Here is a 17,113-nt window from a genome sequence, read left to right on the forward strand (position 1 = left end):
CCACCCTGGCCGCGCCGCCTTGTGGGGAGGGGGCCCACAGCCCCCCTCGGTCGTCTCTCTTTCGCGTACTTCATCTACCCGTAAACCTAAGGTGCGGGGAATAATCGCGAGGAGACACAACCGCCTCTGCGGGGCGGAAAACACCAGAGAGGAAAGAGCTCTCCGGCAGGCTGAAATCCGCCGGGGAAATTCCCTCCCGGAGGGGGAAATCGTCGCCATCGTCACCGTCATCGAGCTGGACTTCATTGGGATCATCATCACCATCATCTCCACCACCGTCACCGTCATCTCCACCGCTGCACCTCGTCACCGCTGCAACATCTAGGGTTGAATCTTGATTATTTCATAGGGGAAACTCTCCCGGTGTTGATTACTCTTTGTTATTGATGTTATTGAGTGAAACCATTGAACCAAGGTTTATGTTCAGATTGTTATTCATCATCATATCACCTCTGATCATGTTCCATATGATGTCTCATGAGTAGTTCGTTTAGTTCTTGAGGACATGGGTGAAGTCTAAATGTTAGTAGTGAACTATGTTGAGTAATATTTAATGGTTATGATATTTAAGTTGTGGTGTTATTCTTCTAGTGGTGTCATGTGAACGTCGACTACATGATACTTCACCTTTATGGGCCTAGGGGAATGCATCTTGTATTCGTTTGCTAATTGTGGGGTTGCCGGAGTGACAACAACCTGAACCCCCATTGGTATATCGATGCGGGGAGGGATAGCAGGATCTCAGAGTTTAAGGTTGTGGTTAGATTTATCTTAATTACTTTCTTGTATTTACGGATGCTTGCAAGGGGTATAATCACAAGTATGTATTAGTCCAAGGAAGGGCGGTACATTAGCATATGTTCACCCACACAACACTTATCAAAACGATGAAGATTAATCAACTATATGAAGCGAAAGCACTAGACTAAATTCCCGTGTGTCCTCAAGAACGTTTGGTAATCATAAGTAAACAAACCGGCTTGTCCTTTGTGCTAAAAAGGATTGGGCCACTCGCTGCAATTATTACTCTCGCATTTTACGTACTTGTACTTTATTTATCTGCTATATCAAAACCCCCTGAATACTTGTCTGTGAGCATTTACAGTGAATTCTTCATCGAAACTGCTTGTCAACACCTTCTGCTCCTCGTTGGGTTCGACACTCTTATTTATTGAAAGTACTACGATACACCCCCTATACTTGTGGGTCATCAGCCGTCTGTACAAAGGTCCAAGGAGATAGATCGCATTTGATTTCTCGTTTTTGATACATCTCAACTCTAGGACATCCATACCGGGACAACATAGAAAACAGATAATGGACTTCTCTTTAATGCTTAAGCATTCAACAACATAGAAAAGAGGAAATGTGAAATAAAAGGCAGAATCTGTCAAAACAGAACAGTCCGTAAAGAAGATTTTTTTAGAGGCACTTAACATGCTCAGATGAAGAAGCTCAAATTGAATAAAAGTTGCGTACATATCTGAGGATTACTCATGATTTTTCGCAGATTTTTTTGAGTTTCCTACAAAGAGATCTACTGAAATTCGTGACAGCAAGAAATCTGTTTCTGCACAGAAATCCAAATCTAGTATCAACCTTACTATCAAAGACTTTACTTGGAACAACAATGCAATAAAGTAAATATAAGGAGAGGTTGCTACAGTAGTAACAACTTCCAAGACTCAAATATAAAACAAAAATTGCAGAAGTAAAATAATGGGTTGTCTCCCATAAGCGCTTTTCTTTAACGCCTTTCAGCTAGGCGCAGAAAGGGTAAATCAAGTATTATCAAGAGATGAAGCATCAACATCATAATTCGTTCTAATAATAGAATCAAAAGGCAACTTCATTCTCTTTTTAGGGAAGTGTTCCATACCTTTCTTAAGAGGAAATTGATACTTAATATTCCCTTCCTTCATATCAATAATAGCACCAACAGTTCGAAGAAAGGGTCTTCCCAAAATAATAGGACAAGATGCATTGCATTCAATATCCAAGACAACAAAATCAACGGGGACAAGGTTATTGTTAACCGTAATGTGAACATTATCAATCCTCCCCAAAGGTTTCTTTATAGAATTATCAACAAGATTAACATCCAAATAACAATTTTTCAACGGTGGCAAGTCAAGCATATCATAGAGTTTCTTAGGCATAATAGAAATACTTGCACCAAGATCACATAAAGCATTACAATCAAAATCATTGACCTTCATCTTAATGATGGGCTCCCAACCATCTTCTAACTTCCTAGGAATAGAAGTTTCAAGTTTTAATTTCTCTTCTCTAGCTTTAATGAGAATATTTGTAATATGTTTTGTAAAGGCCAAATTTATAGCACTAGCATTAGGACTTCTAACAAGTTTTTGCAAGAACTTAATGACTTCAGAGATATGACAATTATCAAAATCTAAACCATTATGATCTAAAGCAATGGGATCATTTCCCCCAATATTCTGAAAAATTTCAGCACTTTTATCACAAACAGTTTCAGCAGTTTTAGCAGTTTCAGGCAGTTTTGCACGCTTTGCATTAGGAGTAGAAACATTGCCAACACCAATTATTTACCATTGATAGTAGGGGGTTTAGCAACATGTGAAGCATCAACATTACTAGTGGTGGTAATAGTCCAAACTTTAGCTACATTATTCTCTTTAGCAAGTTTTTCTTCTCTTTCCCACCTAGCATGCAATTCAGCCATCAATCTAATATTTTCATTAATTCGAACTTGGATAGCGTTTGCTGTAGCAAATGACTTAATATCCTTAGTTTCATTAGGCATAACTTTCAATTTTAAAAGATCAACATCAGCAGCAAGACTATCAACCTTAGAAGCAAGATCATCAATTTTACCAAGCTTTTCTTCAACAGATATGTTAAAAGCAGTTTGTGTACTAATAAATTCTTTAAGCATGGCTTCAAGACCAGAGGGTACACTCCTACTGTTTTTGTAAGAATTACCATCAGAATTACCATAACCATTACCATTATTAGAAGGATATGGCCTATAGTTGTTACCAGAATTATTCCTATAAGCATTGTTGTTGAAATTATTATTTTTAATGAAGTTCACATCAACATGCTCTTCTTGAGCAACCAATGAAGCTAAAGGAACATTATTAGGATCAACATTAGATCTACCATTAACAAGCATAGACATAATAACATCAATCTTATCACTCAAGGAGGAGGTTTCTTCAACAGAATTTACCTTCTTACCTTGTGGAGTCCTTTCAGTGTGCCATTCAGAGTAGTTGATCATCATATCATCAAGAAGCTTTGTTGCGGCACCCAAGTGATGGACATAAAAGTACCTCCAGCAGCTGAATCCAATAGGTTCCTTGAAGAAATTTTCAATCCTGCATAAAAGGTTTGGATGATCATCAAAGTAGTCAGTCCATGGGTAGGGAAATTGTTTACCAAAGATTTCATTCTTTCCCATGCTTGGGCAACATGTTCATTATCCAATTGCTTAAAATTCATTATGCTACTTCTCAAAGATATAATTTTAGCAGGAGGATAATATCTACCAATGAAAGCATCTTTACATTTAGTCCATGAATCAATACTATTTTTAGGCAAAGATAGCAACCAATCTTTAGCTCTTCCTCTTAAGGAGAAAGGAAACAATTTCAATTTTATAATATCCCCATCTACATCCTTATACTTTTGCATTTCACAAAGTTCAACAAAATTATTAAGATGGGCAGCTGCATCATCAGAACTAACACCAGAAAATTGCTCTTCTCATAATAAGATTTAGTAAAGCAGGTTTAATTTCATAAAATTCTGTTGTAGCAGCAGGTGGAGCAATAGGTGTGCATATGAAATCATTATTATTTGTGCTTGTGAAGTCACACAACTCAGTGTTCTGAGGAGTACCCATTTTAGCAATAATAAAAATAAGTAAAGTAAACTAAATTAAGTAAAGTAAATGCAAGTAACTAATTTTTTGTGTTTTTGATATAAAGAAAGCAAACAAGACTGAAAATAAAATAAAATAAAGCAAGACAATAAACAAAGTAAAGAGATTGGATGTGAGAGACTCCCCTTGCAGCGTGTCTTGATCTCCCCGGCAACGGCGCCAGAAAACAGTCTTGATGACGCGTAAAGCACACGTCCGTTGGGAACCCCAAGAGAAAGGTGTGATGCGTACAGCAGCAAGTTTTCCCTCAGTAAGAAACCAAGGTTATCGAACCAGTAGGAGATGAGGGCCACGTGAAGGTTGTTGGTGGAGGAGTGTAGTGCGGCGCAACACCAGGGATTCTGGCGCCAATGTGGAACCTGCAGAACACAATCAAAATACTTTGCCCCAACTTAACAGCGAGGTTGTCAATCTCACCGGCTTGATGTAAACAAAGGATTAAACGTATGGTGTGGAGAATGATGTTTGTTCGCAAAGAACAGCAGAGAACAATGATTGCAGTAGATTGTATTTCAGATGTAAAAGAATGGACCGGGGTCCACAGTTCACTAGTGGTGTCTCTCTAATAAGAAATAGCATGTTGGGTGAACAAATTACAGTTGGGCAATTGACAAATAGAGAGGGCATAACAATGCACATACATATCATGATGACTAATATGAGATTTACTTAGGGCATTACGACAAAGAACATAGATCGCTATCCAGCATGCATCTATGCCTAAAAAGTCCACCTTCGGGTTAGCATCCTCACCCCTTCCAGTATTAAGTTGCAAACAACAGACAATTGCATTAAGTACGGTGCGTAATGGAAACAATACAAATATCCTTAGACAAAGCATTGTTGTTTTATCCCTAGTGGCAACAACACATCCATAACCTTAGAACTTTCTGTCACTGTCCCAGATTCAATGGAGGCATGAACCCACTATCGAGCATAAATACCCCCTCTTGGAGTCACAAGTATCAACTTGGCCAGAGCCTCTACTAGCAACGGAGAGCATGCAAGATCATAAACAACACATATATGATAGATCAATAATCAACTTGACATAGTATTCCATATTCATCGGATCCCAACAAACACAACATGTAGCATTACAAATAGATGATCTTGATCATGATAGGTAGCTCACAAGATCTAAACATGATAGCATAAGGGAAGAAGGCAACCATCTAGCTACTGCTATGGACCCATAGTCCAAGGATGAACTACTCACACATCAGTCCGGAGGCGATCATGGTGATGTAGAGTCCTCCGGGTGATGATTCCCCTCTCCGGCAGGGTGCCGGAGGCGATCTCCTGAATCCCCGAGATGGGATTGGCGGCGGCGGCGACTCTGGAACTTTTCTCGTATCGTGGCTCTCGGTAATAGGGTTTTCACGACGGAGAGAATAATTAGGCGAAGGGGCAGAGTTGGGAGAGGCTCGAGGGGCCCACACCCTAGGGCGGCGCGCCCCCCTTCCTGGCCGCGCCGCCTGGTGGGGTTGCCACCTCGTGGCCCCACTCCGTCTCTCCTTCGGTCTTCTAGAAAGCTCCGTGGAAAATAAGACCCTGGGCTTTTGTTTCGCCCAATTCTGAGAATATTTCCTGTGTAGGATTTCTGAAACCAAAAATAGCTGAAAACAGGAACTGGCGCTTCGGCATCTTGTTAATAGGTTAGTGCCGTAAAATGCATATAAATGATACAAAGTGTATATAAAACATGTGAGTATTGTCATAAAACTAGCATGGAACATAAGAAATTATAGATACATTTGAGATGTATCATCTATCTCGGCCTTGAATGAAGTTTTCTGTTCGGAGATTTGCTTCTTGGTGGTATGCATCTCTTTTGGATCCACCGCGGCTCTGTAGCCTTGCAGCTCCTCTCCAGATATCACGCGTATTCTGCGAAGGCGGCTTCGCCTAACTTGCACTCGTGAGATTTCTTATAGTCTCCGGATATGGTGATCATACCATTGGGACCCTGAATCTTGATCTTGTTGTAGATGTAGCACGCTCTTGCGTAGAACTTGTGGTAGGTGGGCCTGCCGAAGATAACGTGGTAGGAGCTCTTGAAAGGCACGACCTCAAACGTGATCATCTCTTCGCGGAAATTATTAACATCGCCGAAGGCCACGAGAAGTTTGATGTTGCCGAGGGAGTTTGCTTTCTTACCTGGAACCACCCCGTGGAACACGGTGTTGCTATGCTTGAGCTGTTCCTTGGTAAGTTGCATTCTCTCCAGAGTCTCCAGGTACATGATGTTCAAGCTGGCTCCGCCATCCATAAGGCACTTGGATAAATCATACCCGTCGATGCGGGGACTTACAACCAAGGCGTAGCACTCCTTTGTAATGATGGTGGGGTGATCCGTCCTATCAAACGTACACGGAGTTTCTGACCACTTGACATACTGCGGCACAGCTGGAACTGTGGAGTTCAGGATCCGGAGCACTGATTTGCTGGCGCGGACTGTCGGGGTTCCGAGGAAGGTGTGGTATGCACCAACACTCTTTTTGATGAAGGGATTGGATTTGTTAGCTGCGGAACCCTCCTTGGGATCCGGCGAAGCGTCATCCTCGTCCATCGCCACGGAACTGTCCTCGTCCTTTTTCTTGTTCTTGCCCTTGCCTCCTTTGCCACGTGGGTGGTGCTTCCGGGCTTGCTTGTAGCCTGCTTCTGGGTCGACCTTCAGGTCGTTGACCCACTTGCAGTTGCGGTTAGTGTGAGAGGATTTGCTGGTAGCCGGATCCATATGGGCTAGGCACGACATGTCTCTGTACTCGTCGTAGGTTTGGGGAGCGCGGAACCCAGCAGTTGTGACCTTGTCAGCGCGCTGCTGGCCCCTGCCGGCTCCGGCCCCACGTCCGCGGCCTCTTCCGCCTCCCTGACCTCCGCGTTGGAACGCCACGGCGACCATGTCGGATCCGCCGCTCTTTTGGTCATCGGGGGATTCTTCCGCTTGTTGCTGTTGCTGGTGCCGCCATTATCGCGGTTTTTCTTCTGCTGATGAAGGGGTATGGCTGTAGCAGCAAGTTCTCCACCTGCGTCGTCATCAGCGGCGGTGTGATTACTTGCAATGCCGATCATGTCATCCAACGTAAGATTGTATTCATTGATCAGGCAGGTGAGCTTGTGCCGGAGCAATCCTCCTCTCTACAGTCCACCGATGAAGGCGTGCATAGCTGTGCGATTATCCACGTTTTCACACTCGTTCCTAGTTGCCAACCATCGTGTGAGGAAGTTTCGTGATGTTTCGCCTTTCTTCTGAATACATGCTTGCAGGTCGCTTGTTGTGGCAGGCCTCTTGTAGGTACCCCTGAAGTGCTTCTCGAAGGCAATCTTCAAGTCTTACCAGCAAAATATGGTGTTCTCTGGTAGGTCACCAAGCCAGGTACGAGCTGGACCAACAAGGTACAACTGAAGCATGCAGCAGGCTATTCTTTGGTTCCCTCCGGCGAAGCTTACTGCATTGAAGTAATCCTCGATCCAGGTATCGGGTCTCTCACTGCCATCATGGTGCTTCATATTTCCGGGTAGCTTAAGGTTCAAGCCCTTTGGATAAGGCTCCTCTTGGATCATCCTGCCAAAGCATTTTGGCCAATGTATTCAGATATGTACTCGTTGAGACGTTCCCTTGCGTCGCGTGAGCCATTGAGGGGGGATTTTGAGCGGGAACGGGATCTACGGCCTCCACCTCCGCCTCCGCCTCCTCCACTGGGTGGTGGGGAGGGAGATCTACGAGGGGGCCTATTAGACCTCTTGCTTCCGCCTTCAGATTCTCCACACCCTTCCCGGTGCTGGCTCCGGCTTCGGTGGCTGCCCTCGCCATGGTGGTGGTCGCCGCCGTTGTTCTGGCCCCTGCGGGGTTCCGGCTCGCGCTCTTCATTCTGACTCCGACGGGGCTCCAGCACGCGCTCCGTATTCCTGTTCCTCTGAGGTTCCACATCATCACGGATGTTGATTCCACCAGGCCCATGGGGCCTAGTGTTATCGACTGGACTACGACGGCGAGGAGGCGGAGGAGGCGGCTGGGGCCGCCGCAGAGGCGACGGGTTCCGGTACTTGTCCCTTCCAGTATACATCGGATCCTTTCTCTTCCTTGGGTCCGTCGGAGGTGTCTTCGAGGGAACTGGGATTGGATTTGGATGTTCTCTGGTTCTTCTTCTGTGCTCCGATGATCCGGTGCGCGATTCGTCGTCAGAGTGAGCCCTTCTGGAGGCGTCCTTCTGCGTTGTGGATACACAAATCCCTTTGGTGGAAGAGTAGATCTAGGTCATCTCTAGCAAATCCTCAAATATTGTGGAGTTTGAGTGGAGGAGTAGAGAGATCTAGGCAAATGGAGCTCAACAATGGTGTCTCAGATTTTGGGGAAAAGTTGAGTTGGGGAACCATTGGAGAAGAAGTAGAATAAATACCGCCGAGGGGGGTGATGCCGTTGGAGGGGGCTGAGGGGTAGTACCGGCCAAGTTGGGCCGGTACTACCGGCCGCAGTCGATCAGGCACGGCGCGGCGACTCGGGGCAGGCCACGTGGCCAGGGCGGGCCAGGAGCGCGGCCCGGGAGGGGGGAGGCCGGAGCTTCCGGCCAAGGTACCGGCTGGGGTACCGCCGAACCTCCCCAATGCCCTGGAAACGTACTGAGGCATAAGGCCTCGTTCCGGTACCACAGGCGGTACCTAGCCTGGAGGCTCCAGCCGCAGGGTGGCCGGTGGTACCGCCCGCACCTCCGGCGGCGGCCACCCCTCCTCCCCTTTTCTCCTCTTCATTTGTTCTTCTTTTCTTCCATTCTCTTCTTCTTTTCTTTTCTTTCTTTTCTCTCTTCCAATCTTTCTTCCAACAAGTCCAAGCAAGAAACACATTTCATATCCGAAATAAATTCTTCAAGCTCTTCAAATTTTAGGCACAACGATCATCCTTATATCCTTCAAATCTTATACAACATAATTAGATGAATATAAATATTGTCATCAACACCAAAACCACTTACGAAAGGAGATATGTTCTTTCAGGCCGTACCTCTGGCCAGGCCCCGCCGATGGTACCGGCCGCGCCCGGCGGTACCTCCGCCTCCCAGCTCCCTTCCTCCTTCTTTTCTTCTTCCCATTTCTTCTCCTTTTCTTTTCTTTACTTCTTTCCTTTTCATTTCTTCTTCCAACAATTCACTTCAGTGAAGAACCTTGCATTAACCAGTTATAACAACTTGAAACTCTTCAAACTTTTTGGGTAATATTACCATGGCTAAAATCCTACAATTGTTATACAAAAGATTAGGTAAATATAACCGTGTCATTAACACCAAAACTAATTAAGGAGATATGTTCTTTCTGCCGTCGCCAACTTCTCCACCAGGAACAACCCACGAACCCGAGACGTCTCGACAAGGTGGTCGGTTGGATGCAGCAAACGAGGGATTGGAGGCACGAGCTGTCCGCGAGGTGGGTGACGTGGCGCAATATCAACAAACGATGGAAACCGATCGGACAACTCTCCACCAGGATGTTCCCAAACTCGCAGCCCCGGGGAATAGGATCATATTTCATCAACAAATGCTATCTCAATACACGCGCCAAATCAGCAGACCTATCTCACGGTAGGCGAGATGGTACAGGCTAGTGGCCACTGGGCGTTATTGTCGTAGCGTAGCGCTGGATCGAAGCTACGCCTAGCCCTCGATCCTCTCGAACACGTCGTTGACGAAGGAGTTCCTCAGCGCCGGCCGCGGCTTCTCCGCCGGCGGCGCCGACGTGGTCTCGGTGTTGGACTTGGACGTTTCCCCAGCCGGGGCCTTCTCCCCCGCGGGATCCTTCGCCACTGCTTCCTCCGCCGCGGGATGCTTCTTCTCCGGCTTGGGCGCCATGGACGCTTCCCCGATCGTGATCGAGGAGAGAGGCGTGGTGCGGTGGAGTTTGGCTGGTCGATGAACTCAGTGGGTACTGGGTAGAGACTTTTATAGAGGTGACTAGGTGAGTAAGAGGTTGCGTCCGGTCCGGCTCCGGCCGCCAAGTTGACAAGTTGCGCCGGAGCGAACATGGCCATGTTGGCCGGCAGCGCCGACGTCTCGGCGATTACTTTAGTAGGGAGTATATGCGATAGCACATGCTGCCCATCAACTTATCCACATGCATGATCACATATCTCGAGATACCGCCGGCGGCGGCGGCCTGATTTAGAGCATTTTCAGCCGCGTTATTCAAAGCATCCCCAAACGGTGTCGGATCACGTTTGGGGACGTGTTTTGTTCATACCGTATTTGGAGGACGTCGCTCCCCAGCCGTGTCCCCAAACGCTATCCTCAAACTTTTTTTAGGATTTTCGAAAATACAACCATTTATTAAATATAGCATACAAATAAATATGTTTGCTGAGATTGTTTTTAAATTAAATACAAAAAATAATAAAACAACTAAACAAATGTAATAAATGGGGCTAGATTAAGGTGCCGCTGCATTTGCTGATAATTCTTTGATCCTCCACATATGCCGAGGCAACGAACATCGGTCAATCGCGCCTACCTGACAAGTCGTCGAACACCTTGTATGCGCGGAGGTGGGGCGGATTTATCGCCGTGTTGTGGGATGCGCTGACGAAGCGGCGATGGCGAAAAGGCCGGTGAGAGAGCCAGCCGCGACGATGGTGCCGACTCTCATAAGAGATCAGCCGTCAAAACGGCCGGCAAATCCAGCGGCTGCGGAGGGGTGGGAGGCGCGGGAGGGAAGGTGCGACGAGAAATAAAAGGCGCGAACCAACGGTTATGGAAATTATCGCCGATAGGTGGGAGACCGCCTCGTTTTTTGTTGTGTCCGGCGTTCCCCGAGCGTCCTCTGTGTAGCGGGGACGGCTCGAGGCGCCAAACACCGTATTGGATCGTGCCGGAAAAGAAAAAGCTTTAAGACACGCTGCTTGGAACATTTTTTTATCCGACGTGCCCTAAATCCCTTTGGAAACGCGGCTGAAAATGCTCTTACAGCTTTGTGCCAACGCCCAACGGTAGCGGGTCGCTTAGGCAGACGGCAGCGCCAGCCATGAAAGATACAGATCACCTCTGTGGCGATGGGACACATGGGAACAGGGATCAACGATAACATCGGTCAAATGGCACATGTAGATCAAAATATCATACCCCATGTGGCCATGCGCAAATACAGATGATACCCTACATGATTTCAGACAATTAATACATTCGACCAGATACGATATCAGTTTGCAGGTGATTATAAGCGAGTTAACAGAAGCTCAATGGCCAAGGAAAATGTCACCAACAGAAAACAAAAAGGGGCGATCCAGGTATAGGCGATCTTGGCACTTGTACTTCTTTCATAAAGTTCTTTCAGATGTACACCCATGTATACTGCTAGTATAGAAGAAAACCAGAACCTTGCCTCCACCTTTTTTTTTTATCTCCCGAGTCCCAACTTCTTCATCGTCCATGCCACACCACAGTACCACACAAGCAGCAGCCCATGATCAGTTTGGTGCGTTGCTCCAGTATTACTTCTACTGTGGCTGTACATTCAGGCAACCATCAACACGGTCGCATCCCAAACCGCTGGGAGCGTGCACAGTTAGGAACCATTAAGAATACAATATGTTTTACAACATATTAAAGGAGACATTGTCTGCTTCCCAAACATGAAAAAAAAAGAGTGCTAAGCGCTGTTGGTAGCCTGTCACCAAGAAAAACAAATGGAACCATCCATGCTCGTCAGGGTTAAACAGTTGAAGCGTATGGATGATCATTCCTTCGATTTGCTTTTATATGTAAACGGGTACAGCCACAGTTGAAAGTTGTGCAACTCACGGATCTACTGTACAGCCAACAAACTGTGCAGTCCGAGCAAACGAGGGAAACTTCCACAACAGCAGGATTGCATTATCCGGGCTTCCAGCAGAGTTCCTGGTAAATAACACAACAGACAAAAACTTTCAGACTGCACTGCGTATTTCAACTGACCTCGACCACAAGTGTACAACTGAAAAACAAACTCCACGCAAAAAAAAAGAACTTCAGTAACAAACACAAATAGAAAGGGCACTGCAAGTATCACCTGTATAGTTTTGCCAGAAACAAGAGACCTTGCCCAGTTGGTCTGCAACGAATGAACAATACAGTGGAAACCAGCACAACTGGCATCTAGACAGACGAGCACACCGTCACTCCATCAGGAATGGCAGTCATGCCGTACAGACCACGATTCACGGACATCATGTTCCTGTTGGCAGCGCAAGTTCAGTTTTCTTACCAAATCAGTTAACATGCTAGCTTCGTGCACATGTAAAAGTCAAACTAAACCTTCAAAAAAGGCGGATAAGGTGTACCACACAGATGACTGCAGGACCATGTTATGGTCACCGAGCTTAGCTTTCGACGGATTCAGATTCATCAACCACTCCAACCATCAATATTTTTGTCCATTTCGCTGATATGCCCAAAACCTCAGGCATCGCCGTATCACTGTTACAATAATTAAAAGCCCATGTTACTCGATCGAAATAACACTGTCCAAATATTATTTAATCTTCTTTTTCTTCCAGAATTTGACTATGAAAAACTGTAGATAGTTTTTTGCTTGCAAATTTAGAACTGAAACTGCAAATAGTTAATGTCAAGCTTTTAGAGTTTAAGTGATGGTCTTCGTTATTCATTCCTTGCGGTTACAATTAAAGGGAGCAACAAAGAATCGTTGAGATGAACCATGCAATCAGTCTATATGGAGTAACCAGACAAATCATTACTATGCAAAAGGGACACTGTCATGGAAGAAACAACACCAAGAACCGACAGAAAAAAAATTGCCCACTGCAGTATAAACCACTGAAAGTTGTAGCAATTGACACAGTATCGTCAAGTTAAAATCTAATTACTAAAAATATGACATCAAGTACTAGACCTAGAGTGAAATAGTGCACCTGAAAGAAGCAGTTGTATATTCTGGCAGCCCCAGATCTGTCATGCAGCAACTGCTCAGGGAGCTCCTCAGTGTGATGAGTCAGACTACTTGATTAAGACCATTAAAAGGGTGACCCTAAACATCAGGTTATCAGCAGTATATCATCTTGCTTGCTGGTCATCACAGAAGTTCCCAAGAGAAGAGCTCTATATGTGTGCCAGTTCGGTTGCACCCCTTTCTTAATCATATCATTGTATATTTCTAAACCCTTATCAATTTCATCATGGACATTGCACCACCGTATCAAAATATTGTATGCTACAATATCAGGCTTTAATCCCTTGTACAGCATTTCATTCCAAAGCTCAAACGCTTTATTTGTATCACCCTTCTTGCAGAGTTCATGTATTACTGTAGAATAGCTGATGCAATCAGGAAAAAAACCATTTTCAGTACTCTTACGAATAAGGTCAATTGCTTCTTGAATCTGCCCGACCTTACAGAACCCCTTGATCAATGTGTTAACTGTCACTATGTTAGCAAGAGAGCCTCGAAGCATGGCAAGATAGAGATGTTTAGCTGTCTCCAGGTCCCCTTGAGTTGTAAAATAATCAAGAAAACAATTATAAGTGTAACTGTTAGGAAGGAAGTGGCTGGCTAACATTTCTTTACAAAGGAGCTCTGCGCTGCTCAAATGCCCTGACTTGCAGAGATTATTTACTAAAACCGTATACGTGACGGTATTTGGAAAGCAGCCATCAGCAATCATCTTGTCCCAACAATTTAATGCTTCAACCATGTTTCCAGCTTTTGAATGCATGTTAATCATGCATGTATGGAACACATTGTCTGGCCTGACACTATTTTGTTTCATTTCCCTCAGTAACATACAGGATTTTTCCGCATCATGCTGTTCCAAAGCTGCATATACAATAATGGTAAAGCTGACAAGATCAAGTTTGACTCCCCGCATTGCCATCTCATTCCGAACACCATATGCTTCGGTCCATCTTCCTTCTCTACAGAATCCATGCATAAGTGCGGCTAGGCTAAATTTGTTTAGCAAAGAACAGTTCTTTTCTATATCAGCAGCAAACTCGTTCGCTTTCGACACTCCACTGGTCAGGCATATTCCACTTATCAATGACCTATAGGTGTAATTGTCAGGTTTAAGGCCCCTATCCACCATCTGATCATATAACTGGAATGCCTCTCTTATATTACCTACCAGGCAATACCCTTCTATCATGACATTAAAAGTTGCTTCATTTGGTACTAGGTTTCTGTCAATCATCTTATCAAACAACCGAGAAGCTTCATCCATCTTTTTAGCCTTGCAGAAGCCATTGATAAGTGCTGTGAACGTATAAGTATTCCATGCAACACCCTTCTCAGCCATCTCCCTGTGGAGTTCCACAGCACTGGACAGATCCCCTTTTCTACAGAAACCAGCTATGAGTGGACAATATGAAGCTGCATTCGGTGTCACTCCCATATCAACCATCTCGCTCAGAAAGCTCATTGCCCTGTCTAAATCATCCTGTTTGCAGCAACCGTTAATTAAGGAATTGTAAGGATAAACCGTCACTCTGACACCCTTCTCCCTCATCCTATCAAACATATCAAGTGCATCATCCATCATCCCCCTTTTGCAAAATGAATGTATCAATATTGAATAGGTCACCTCATTTGGCTCAAGACCCTTGTCTACCATCTCATTGAAAAGCTTATCTGCCTCACCAAACATACCATTCTTGCACAGACTATCAAGCAATGCATTGTATGCAAATATGTTCGGCACCATGCCCAACTCGCCCAACCGACAAGCTAACCTGAAAGCCTCTTCAACCTTCCCCCTCTTTCGTAGCCCATCAAGCATAAATGAGCAGTTGGCCTCTGATGGGACAAAGCCTAGCCTGGCCATGTCATATGTCATTCTCAATGCCATTTCCAGCGACTCCGTCCGACAAAACCCATACACTAGCGTCCGGTAAGTCACTTCATCAGCTGCAACTCCTCTCGCCACCATGCTATTTTTTACCTCCACCGCCTCCTGAACACGCTGATTCTTGCACAAACCATACATCAACACATTGTACGGCACCACGCTGACCTTGACCCCCTCGTCCTGCATCCTAGCCACAAGCCCCTTCGCGCCATCGATATTACGGGCCTCGCAGTAGGCCCGAATCCCAGCCGTGTAAAGATACTCGTCCAGACGAACACCAGACTGGAGCATTTCATCGAACACAGCACGGGCAAGGGTGAACTGACGAATCTTGACAAGAGAGAGCAGAATCTGGGAAACCGTGTATTGGTTCGGAGTGATTCCGGCGGATAGGGAGAGGTGAAGGACGGCGGCTGCGTCGCGGGCGCGGCGGAGGCGGAGGTACGAGGAGGCGAGAAGCGTGGCAGCGGCGGCGGTGGTGGCAGGTGGGAATGGGGAGAGCGAGGAGGCGTGGGAGAGGGAAGAGAAGGAGGAGGACGCGGAAGGGGAGGAGGACGCGAGGGAGAGCAGGAGGGAGGCGGCGTGTGGGGAGGGCGGCGGGGAGGACGGCGAGGCGGAGACGAATGTGAGCGCGAGGAGGGAGAGGCAGAGCGAGGAGACGAGGTGGGGAGGCAGGAGGAGGAGGAAGCGGCGGGAGAGGTCCGGGCGGGAGAGCGATGCCGGGAGGAGGAGGAGCGAGGAGACGTGGGCGGGGGCGAGGCGGCTGCGGAGCGCCGGCGACGCGAGCGCGGGCGGCCAGGTGGAGGGCGGGGTGTGGTGCAGGATGTCGGCTAGGAGCTTGACCATGCCGGAATGGGAGGTGGTGGGCGTGGGGTTGGCATCGCCGGCGATGTTCCGGCGTGGTAGAGGAGGCATCAGGCGAGCCGGCGGTGAGGGCCGCCGGAGTCCGTGACGGGTCGGCTGGTGGCAACCTATCAGCTGGGGGAATGACGATAGACGGGGCTGTAGAGTGTTTTTTTTTTAACAGGGGCTGTAGAGTGTTGACAAGCAGCTATGACTAGGTGACTCCCGTCCAGTGGGCCCCCATGGCGCTGGAGGCCGGCTACGCCATGGCCCCATCTTTGACCTCCATGGTAACTTTTTTCTTCCGTGCCCAATCCTTTTTTTAGTGGACTAGTATTGATGGACGTACACGTATACCGGTTCGGGTTTTTGACCTAGAAAACAGGCGATTGCCTGGCGACTAGGGTTTCTGCCTTCCACGTCAGTCTTCTGCCGGCGAGAAGTCTCTCCTTCCTCCATCGATCTGGGTGCGCTTCCTCGGGGCTTCCTCGGAACTTGGTGTAGGAGTATGGTGTCCCCTCAGGCGAGCACTACGGACTCATCCATCAGGTCTGGGTCGAAGAAGCAAGGTAATCTGGATGATATGTTGATGCGGCTCGGGATAGATGAGGATGAGATTAATGATCTCGTGCTCGAGGATAAGGAAGACGTTCTGAAACAAGGTATGAAGTGGACGACTTTGGCTAGGGTTCATACAACAAATAGTTTTACTCCCAAACCTTTGAACAGCACATGCGTGTCGCTTGGAGTCCTGCTCAGGAGATTATATTCACTTCGTTAGAAGACAAGCTATTCTCTGTGCAATGCTCTTGTCTAGGAGGTTGGATAAAGGTATAACAAGGGGGGCCATGGTTATTTCGTCAAAATGTTGTATCAATTGAGGCGTATGATGGTCTGGCTCCAACTGAATCAGTCGATCTAAATTTTATTAATGTGTGAATTCAGATTCACAAATTGCCAATAGGTTACAAGAGGGAATCTCTTATCAAGAACTTGGTGGAGAAGAAGGTTGGCAAGTGTGTTCCTGTCGAGCTTAATGTGTAAGGGATTGGAAATTTTATCCGAGTTAGGGTTCATCTGGATGTTCCTCTACCTCTGGCTCGGATGGTAACAATTTCTCGGGAGAAGCAGCGGGAATTCTATGCAGTAAAATATGAGAAGATACCCAAATTTTATGGTTTTTATGGTCTTCTTGGTCATATCCATACCGAATGTGGTACTGGGGAACATGATGAGAACACGCTCAAGTGGGGGGATTCTATCAAGGCGGATTATGATACGTGGAAAGGAAGATTTACGGATGGTGGCAGAGGAGGTTTTGGTGGTGGTCGTGGACGTGATCCATCTGGTAGGGGGAGGGGTTTGTATGGTCGTGATGATAATATAAGCTGGAGGTTTAATGCGATGAATAATACTGATGGTGGCAGTCCTTCTGATTTGCAAAATACTGCTACAAGTCCTGTGAAAGACAAAGATGTTGATTTGCTTGCTAGCGATAATAACTTCACCGGGGCAAAAAG

At 46.4% G+C, this 17,113-nt stretch overlaps 1 protein-coding gene across 1 annotated transcript; it reads right to left on the bottom strand.

Annotated features, from left to right (window-relative positions):
- Window positions 1-12,022: 12,022 nt before the first annotated feature.
- LOC124664639 (putative pentatricopeptide repeat-containing protein At5g59900) lies at window positions 12,023-15,665 on the bottom strand. The gene is made up of 3 exons (XM_047202109.1): window positions 12,822-15,665; window positions 12,205-12,366; window positions 12,023-12,124 (listed from the first exon to the last, which is right to left on the bottom strand). The coding sequence occupies exon 1, from the start codon at window positions 15,663-15,665 to the stop codon at window positions 12,945-12,947; it is 2,721 nt and encodes a 906-aa protein (XP_047058065.1). The 3' UTR covers window positions 12,023-12,124; window positions 12,205-12,366; window positions 12,822-12,944.
- Between the last annotated feature and the right edge of the window lie 1,448 nt (window positions 15,666-17,113).

Source organism: Lolium rigidum, chromosome 6, assembly GCF_022539505.1.
Source record: "Lolium rigidum isolate FL_2022 chromosome 6, APGP_CSIRO_Lrig_0.1, whole genome shotgun sequence".
In the NCBI taxonomy this organism is placed as follows: domain Eukaryota; kingdom Viridiplantae; phylum Streptophyta; class Magnoliopsida; order Poales; family Poaceae; genus Lolium; species Lolium rigidum.